This window comes from Astatotilapia calliptera, chromosome 7 (genome assembly GCF_900246225.1).
Source record: "Astatotilapia calliptera chromosome 7, fAstCal1.2, whole genome shotgun sequence".
Lineage (NCBI taxonomy): Eukaryota > Metazoa > Chordata > Actinopteri > Cichliformes > Cichlidae > Astatotilapia > Astatotilapia calliptera.
The window spans coordinates 55,315,300-55,324,575 of NC_039308.1; the positions used below are offsets into that span (position 1 = coordinate 55,315,300).

Below are 9,276 nucleotides of genomic sequence, written 5' to 3' on the forward strand. Positions count from 1 at the left end.
GTTTATTCAAGTTGATAATGTAAAATAAGCCCGAATAGTGCGTGAAATGCAATCCATTTGCTGCACGCTCAAGCATTTGTAGTGCGATTTCTGCAGCTAATTTTTTGAATCAACTGCGAATTCAAACCGATTTATCTGATTTGTGGACAGACATATTAATCTGGGTGAGAACTAATAACATGGCCTAACTTTTCTTTTTCTTCTTTTTCTTTTTTGGAATGAATGGCTGACTGAACAGGCTGGATGTCAGAAGATGTTTGGCATTTGGCAGTGTGTTGTCATTATCCGAGCCGCTGGAGATAGGTTGACAGGGCCACTTCCTTTTGGACAAAACCTTTTCAGCTGAACATTAATGTGAAATGACAGGTGTTAAAAGCCACTTTGCAGGAAAATAATAATAATGAAAGAGAAAGGTGGGAATTTTTCCAGCAAAAAAAGAAAGAAAGAAAAAAACGCTTATTTTTTCGTGCTTATTTTTAACTTATTGCATGCAACACATTAACAATAATTTTACTTTTTTTCTCACTTTGTTTCTTTTTTCTGTTCTTTAATCTCAATCAGCTAATTAACTGATTTACTTGTACTAACTAATCGATTGTCAAACAATCCTCATACAGCAGGGAGGATGCTCTTCTTCAGCCTGCTTCTGCTTTCTGGGTGAAAGTTGCTCGGTGTCCCCCGCAATGCGATTCTTTTCGTAATCCATCAGACTGGTGATGGGGTGCACTGTGGGTTTATGGGGGGGAAATTAGCATAAATTATGAGTAAATCTGCGTGTGCGTGTGTGTGGTCCCTGGCATTGCAAACCCTCCAAGCGGAAAGGTGGCCCTGGCCAAAAGCTTGAATAGCAATAGCTCAAAATAGGCTTCCCATTTGGTTTTCACATTCATATAATTGACTTATGGATATTTTATACAGTTTTGACCACACCGTCCTCAAGGGTTTATTTGCATTTCTGAAGTACTTTCGAATCTTCTTTACATAAACACAATAGACCTGATTGCCTCATGAAGTTTTAGTTTGAACAGCGCTGTTTGCATTGTGTTGATGTTTTCATATCGTCTACTTCCGTTGTTCAGCTCTGGGCGAAATTAGCTGAGAAAAACTAATAGTGGGCTCATCAACAAACTTGCTCATGGCAAATTATTTTCTATGGTGTGTGCATTTCGCAAACAATGTTAGAGTGTAATTAGGGGAGGAAAGCAAAATGCATTTTCTCAGCATTTTTGCCTATCTGGGAAATCAGCTTTTCATTCAAATCCACGTGATGATGATGATGATGATGATAATAATAATAATAATAATAATAATAATAATAAAAAGACTGATCAGCATGCTAAAACACTTTATAAAATAGCTCCTTACGTACATCACTGCGCAAACAGGAATATTGTCACGTTTTTAAAACACGCATCTATTTTAAGAAAAACATAAATATTTAAAAGCATTTTATAATGACATAAATTTGCCACGTAGTTCCCTCACATAGCGTACTTGTGAGGTGCAGCTGTAAAGTCCGCTGAAGAAGTATTAGCGCATACCTTCACACACTGAGTGCCATCGCAGTTCAATTCCGGTTACCGAGCCTTCTCGCCCCTTTTTCTGTCTTCAAATGGAAATGATTTCCATTGGCCCAAGGTGTCCATGTAAATAGGTGTAAATGAAACCAGATTATGCCTTCCTCCCAGCCCCCTCCTCCCATGGCAATTGTCATGTGATAGCAAAGAGGTGGCACATTAATGGAGCGCCTCTACAGGGGTCTTTTCTGTTCATGTCACTACATAAAACTATCAGATGGTTAGAGGAAGGCCATGGAGGCATACGCTTAGCTAGTCTTATCAAGGACGCCAAATGAAGTCCATTCAGCTCTGCTAGAGGGACAAGCTGACTTACTTTGGAAGAAAGACTCGCAGCAGCCGTCACTCCATAAATGTGCACCGTCCTCGACCGTGTTCGCCTGCACACTGCAGAGGCGCTCAGAGTGGCTGCTTTGCGCACGACCCAACTCCGGCTCTGCCTGCACTGAAACTTTCTGCGGCGGTTGTTTTCATGAAGAGCAGCAAGCTTTCGCCAAGGAATTAAAGGAAGCTACTTTATTATTATTATTATTATTGCGTTTGCTGAAAAAATACACCGAGGATGCCTCGTCCGGGGAGAAACACGTACAGCGATCAGAAGCCACCTTACTCCTACATCTCGCTCACTGCCATGGCGATCCAGAGCTGCCCGGAGAAGATGCTGCCACTCAGTGAAATTTACAAGTTCATCATGGATAGATTCCCTTATTACAGAGAAAACACCCAGCGATGGCAGAACTCTCTGCGTCACAACCTGTCATTTAACGACTGTTTCATCAAAATCCCCCGGCGCCCAGATCAACCAGGTAAGGGCAGTTTCTGGGCTCTGCACCCCAACTGTGGGGACATGTTTGAGAATGGAAGTTTTTTGAGGCGCCGCAAAAGGTTCAAAGTGTTGCCCGTGTCTGATCATTTGGCTCCCAGCAAGCAGTCGGATGCTGCCCATTACCTCCAACAGCAAGCCAAGCTGAGACTGAGCGCCCTGGCAGCCACCGGCACACACCTCCCTCAGATGTCAACTTACAACCTCGGAGTGTCTCAGTCATCAACTTTCAAACACCCCTTTGCAATTGAGAACATCATCGCCAGAGAATACAAGGTCCCGGGAAGTCTGGCGTTCTCCACCATGCAGTCCATGTCTGCCGGGTACCCGCTTCACAACCAGCTGACGACAGCCTGGCCCCACATGTACAACACTAGCGTGATTGACACGGCGGCCCCAATATCCATGGCAAGCAGCGACTACAGTGCCTATGGCGTGCCCATAAAATCCCTGTGTCACGGGGGACAGTCCTTACCGGCTATCCCGGTGCCAATCAAGCCCACCCCGACGTCCATGCCCGGTTTCTCGGCGCTACCTCCCCACATCCCCGCGTTTCTTTCAAACTCTCCACAGTCTCTGAGCCCGACGTCCCCACAGACAGCGACGAGCCAAAGCAGCCCTGCAACCCCGAGTGAGACTCTGACGAGCCCCTCCACTCTACAGTCTGTAGCTGTGCACTGACCACCTGAACTTTTTCTATTAAACGAACTGCTGGCTGGCTCCAAGGCCCCTTTACCAAACCCAAAGTTTATATTTTCTGCTGTTGGAATCAAGGCGAGTTGCAGTTTGCATATCGATTTATTTGTGTTCGTGTTGAATGTGTCGCTTTAAATTGTGTCAAGTCCAGCACAGAATCGTACAGTATTGCTCTTGAAATCATAAATTATTTGATAGTTCTATTTTTCAGTTTATTTTAAAATGCGAGTGTTGAAAGTGGAGCCACTGAGGGGATCCAATTGGAGGGCTGTGGGGAGGTGGGGGGGAGTTTGTTTTGGCAGTATCAACTCTTATTTGAAGGTGGCTTCCAAATCCCCCCGTTGCAGTTTCTCAATTCCATCAACTGGCAAAACTTTTGCACCGTTTCTGTGTGACCACTGTAATGTCAATGAAATTGCGAGGCAATGACTTTTTGTTTGCTTTTTTTATAAAAAGAAAAAAAAATACTGGAATGATGGTTAAGGGTATACCAAATAGGAATAGGGTTTAGATTTCTTCTTACCATCCCTGTAAGAAAAAAAGAAAGCAAACCGAGTTACGAAATTCTTTTCAATATTGAAAAGTAGAATTTTGAGAAGTCCTCAAAATGCAAGATGTGAATATTGAAAATAACTGATACTAAAAATGTTGTAAAATGCACTTTTTAGTTTTATGTTTTAGATATCTATTTTCCAGAAAATGTTCTGTGAAGCATTTAATTTAAAAGGCTGTGGTGACCATGTGTATCGGATGCTGTAAATTTGTACTTTTTTTTTTAGGTAAAGCATGCATTTTAAAATTTGTGTTGTTGCTGTTGTTGTTGTTGTTGTTGTTGATGATGATGACGTGGGTATTGTTGTTGTTTTAATTGTTTTTTATTATTATTATTTTTTAAATTTTTTAAATTTTTTTTGCAAGCATGCGTGCTTTCGAAAAGTGTGCCAACAGTCTGCAATGAATTGGAAAAAAATGGTCATCGAAATATTTTCTCATTAAAAGTGAAGTAAACAATCAAAATGATTCTGAAGATTTTATCTAAGACGATACGAATTATTATTATTATTATTATTATTATTATTATTATTATTATTATTATTATTATTATTATTATCATTACAAATGGCAGCTTTTTTGATCGTGTAAATGTAACTTTGGGGATTTGTTTTACATTTCCGTCTAATAATAATAATTATAATAATAATAATCTTTATCCAGAACTGGATGATTTTACGAATTTTATGAATGTGAGAAAGGCAGTGGAGGCTGTGGGCAGAGAAATGAATCGTGCAGCCGATTAGGATGCATGGAGCTGCGATGCCCTGGCCACAGCGCAGACAACCAGGCTCATTCATCAAGCTGAGCTAAACACGATTAGGCCCGACAATAAACATTTAGAAAAGCTGCAAACAGTGTCTAAATTAAGTGTTACATAATTTCGACTTCAGACGTCACAGAGGGTAATTAAATAAGCGCCATGTTCATTTTTTCCCCCCTCGTTCCTATAAAAAGAGCATCTGAACGTTTCAACCTTGTGCTTTTTTTCTATTTCAGGGGACATTATCCAACAGGTTGTGTAAATACAGACGGAGGGAGATACCTACGTAGGCTGCCAAATACGCTTTTTTAACTTTTGTGTGTGTGTGTTTTTTTTGTTTTTTTTTTTAGTGTTGAAAAAATAACGTGACGTTTCTGCATCCTCTATAGAAAAGCAACAGCCTATTTCGGGGCATTGAGCAAATACATTAGAATTCCGTCACTTTATACAATCCAGTAGATCAAATAAGGGGGCTCGGGCCACTTCATTCTCCCTCATTCACTTGTATTGAAAGTGCAAAGAATAGTAAACTTAGACTGGGCCACCAATGTAGATTTAGCCTTTTTTCAGCAAGACAAAAAGACTGATTTTTCACAAACACATTGCTGACTGGGGAACTAGGAAACGAGCTGCGAGACCCTTTTGGAATTTAAATCCACCCCTCCCCCACGGACTGTTTGTACAACAGTGTTAGCCCCCCCACCCCTCCACCCCAACTTTGTGCATCTTTGTGTGTGTAACATTAATTCTGACTCTGGGTGATTAGATGTATTTAAACTGGAAGACCAGATTACAATTTAGAAGCAGATTAATCAGAAAATAATAATTAGGCTTGCATTAAAACCACATTAAGAAATGGAACTTTTTATTTTATTTTAATTAAGTTAAATAAAAAGAAAAAAACTCCTAAAACACCTGTTTTACAGAGTGGGGGGTAAAAACAGTACTGTTTTAAGTAGTGCAATATGTATATATATATATATATATATATATATATATATATATATATATATATATATATATATATATATATATATAAATGTGGATTTTTTTATTATTTGAATTTCAGTGTCATTTGTCTTATTTGTACTGCATTGCTAAAAGGTTTATGTAATATAATAATGCAGATAAACGGCTGTAAGGAACTTTTGTGAATAAGAAGTCATTTATTGTTAATACAACCCAAATGTGAAACGCAAACACAACCAGTGTACAAACAGAAATGCAATATTTTAATGTTCATTTAAATCATGAAACTATGCCATCCTACAGCTCTGTTTCAGATTCACTGGATGGTTCAATTTAATTGTATTGGGGGGGGGGGGGGTATATAAAGGTATTTGGTGGGCAGACAATCAACTCAGTTACAAATATATGAACACTACAAGCTTGATGAAATGTGCAAATTGATTTAACCTTTCCCAGAGCCAATGGGAGCGTCTAAATCTCCTTGCTTTAAAGTAACAGGTGGGAGGTAAAGAGACACGTCTGACACTTATGACGCTGTAAAAAAAAATCACATTTTTTCATAAACCCATATGAATAGATTATTTTTTCCTTTACTAGCAAACACAAACCCAGCGTTCCCTTCAGCAAATAAATGCCAACCTTGCTGTTTCACTCCCTTCTTCAGCAGCACCAGTATGAACTCAGCGGTATAAACCAAGTCTGCATTGTCCTTATTCTCTCAACTATGTTCCACTTATACAAAGAAGAAGGTCAACTTAGGCAGGGGATGAAATATAGACCACATGCAAAACCCCAATGTTGTAGTTTAATTAAAATAATTCATTAAAGTGGAGGCTCAAGGTAATTAGCATGTATAATTTATGATTTGCTTAATGCATGCAGGCAGTGGCCTCTGCAATGAACTCAACTTAACCTCAAGCAGGGAACTGATATGGACAGGGTGCTGTTATTTACTATGTGTTTACTGTTTAGATATTTGTCACGAGGAAGCAAGTAGAAAATCCTGGCTGCTTCCAATGCACACAAACAACTTGTTTCTTCGGTGCTTATCTTGTAGATTTATGCTCAGCCATAAGAGAGGATGTCATATTTGCTGAGGGGAAAATATATTGGGATTTGCTCTCACCTTTATCCGTTTTTTTGGGGGGGGGGGATATATAATTGCATTTATTCAGCTGGTCACTACTGTTGAAAATAGTTTATGCTGCCTGTTTGAGCTGACAGAATGAGGACATATATGTACAACACAAGGTAATTCTTCCTCGCTCCCACTGCAGACTGCCAGAAGTGGCTTTTAGAAGAAGCAAATAATCACTGATAGACAAAATTTGCATTAATTATACTCAGCAAAATGTCAGTGCTTGACTTGCGTTTGGCATTTTGTAGCATGGCTAGTGGCTTTATTTTATTATTCCTTGCAAGTATGTGCAATTTGTATTTAAAAAAAACCCAGTAAAACAAATATTTTCAGATGGAGCTGTGGACCATGGTAAACAGGTTTATTTTAGTGGTAAGCAGGGCAACTTGAAGCTCTCCTGATGGGTAAAAGAGTAGTTGTGGATTAAAAACAAATCTCTACTTTCAGACATTTACGACTGAGTCTCTTTTAAACTTGAGAGCTTGAGGCCAGTTAGGGATTTATCCCAAGGTTTAATCCCTGGGAAATAAAGAAGATAAGCTCATATGTTTAGCTTATAATAAGTACTGGAATTATATTTTACAACTTTCAAGACATACTCCTGACTTACACATTATCAGTCCAACAGTATTTGGTCAAATCCTGAGTCATAGTGTGTGTGACTCCCAGGCTAAATACATTACATGGCTGTGTCGCAGGGCAAAGGGCAGGTATAGCGGGCAGCTGGAGCGAGAGAGACGGGGGGAATGCAGCAACATTCAAGGCTGGCTCAGCCAAACACCCATGTGTGCATGAAATTAGAGTGTCAACATCTGATTCATGCTGCTGGGTGGTGACTGTGAAACAAATTATGTCAGCGGGTGGCAGCGGCGAAATTCCACTGAGCTGCAGCAGACGGTGGCTGTGCGGAAGTTATAGGCCATCGAGTCTGTTTTATAAACTGCGGTGAAAGTTTTTTTACGCCATAAAGTTTATGTGGTTCAGATCATATTCTCACTCACATCACAGAGATGGTGTTTCCAGCACAGAGGCAGGTGTTGTAAAGGAGATTCAGTGGTTCTAGGAAATGAGGTGATAATTGATATTCAAGATAAGAATGCTTATTGTGACAGGCTGTGAGGTGAAAATGAGTCCCTGTTGTTACACTGTCAGCACAGTTTTTTCTGAATTATATATGTATGTTCATATATATGTGTGTGTGTGTTTATAAGTAGAACCCCTTTTCTGTACAATATATTTTTCTGATTCTGTATAATTCCATGTATTTCTTCTGATTCAAGCTAACTTGAATAATAAATTGAATAATATACATATGGATTAGCTGTTACAGGATATCGTGTATTGGCGACAGTCACTGACACATTTCCCATCTTCATTTTACAATATGTAATGTAACGCCATGACACTTCTATATGTAGATGGATCACTTGTTTTTGCCTGAGTGTGTGCAACTGTTGGGCGGGTTGAGACAAGGTGAGAAACACAACCAACACAGAACTATTCATCAAATTTCGAGCTGTCATCCTGAACTTTAAGCAACTGCGTGTGACTCACGATTAAGTTATGTTGCATTTTGGCGCATAAAGGGGTTCAGCAAGTAGCTGAACGCATATCTAATCCTATTAAATGAATTACAGATTTTTAAAAGTGTTTTTACTCCCCAGTTTTTGGTAATTGGCATGCCTGTGAAGGGCGTGTTTTGGGGATTCAAAATATCTGCTCTGTCCCAGCTTGCCTTGTGTATCCTAGTGAATCTGTTGGATCGGCAATATTTATCAAATTCTGTTTTCCAAAAAATGGCACTATGAGAGATTTCACCAAATGCTTGTCATACAGAGCTTCATTGTGGGAAGCAAGTAAACTTCCTGCAAATAATCTGCTTTAATGAAGTTGCTTAACAGATTTGGCACTGCAATGTTTTGCTTCTCGAGTGCTTTAGATGTTAGGTGTCAGAACTGTAACTGATTCTGTGGATTTTAGCAGGCTGCTATTTCCCCTTTTAAATGTGGGACGAAAAGCTAATTTATCACCTTTCCTTGGGATCTTATCGTACTCTCTCCAGCCATAAACTAACACTTACAGAGGACTTCAAAGGTGCAATAGGTAGCAGAGGTGAGAAACGCACATACATCCACTCGGGGCTGATTTCTTCCACACAAAAAAAAAGAAAAAAAGAAGAAGATGGAGCTGATTAGCAGGAGTGCGCAACAAGCCCCGTGGGGCAGCAGCTGGAGGAGAACTCCCAGTGGGAGCAGGGAGAGGTGTAAGTTTTGACAGCTTCTGTCTCTCCCCTCTGGATAGTGCGGGGTCAGGGCACCCTCAGCGGGCCTGGGCTCAGTGCCTGGTAGGAAATCGTCAGTAATTGCCATTCAGCCAGGGGGACAGAAACCGAGACAACAATAACCAGTGAAGAACATACAGCCCATTTCCTCTTTGTCTTAATGTATTTGAGGAGAGGATGCTACCTCCTCTCAACCAGAACAAAGCTGCAATAAAGTTCTCACAATCAAATCCAGTCTTCCAGAAGTTGTTGAGGAAGACGGGAGCTCTGGCGTGACCAGTTGATGCTGTGCACTTGTAGCCTTTCCTACCCCAGAGAAGGCCCAGATGGGCTGTTTGTTGTTGCATAACAAGACTGCATTGTTTTGTTAATGTAACTTCATCTGTCTTTGATCTAATCTCATGGTGTCATGGCCGGTGTGAAAATCCCCATTAAGTGCATGATCCAGCACTATGCTCTTTGTGATTGTGATAATCT

General features: G+C 40.1%; 1 protein-coding gene across 1 annotated transcript; it reads left to right on the forward strand.

Annotated features, from left to right (window-relative positions):
- The first annotated feature begins 1,742 nt into the window (after positions 1–1,742).
- On the forward strand, positions 1,743–3,901 carry foxb1a (forkhead box B1a). The gene has a single exon (XM_026177079.1). It carries the CDS (start codon positions 2,140–2,142, stop codon positions 3,079–3,081), a length of 942 nt encoding a protein of 313 aa, XP_026032864.1. The 5' UTR covers positions 1,743–2,139; the 3' UTR covers positions 3,082–3,901.
- The last annotated feature ends 5,375 nt before the right edge of the window (positions 3,902–9,276 follow it).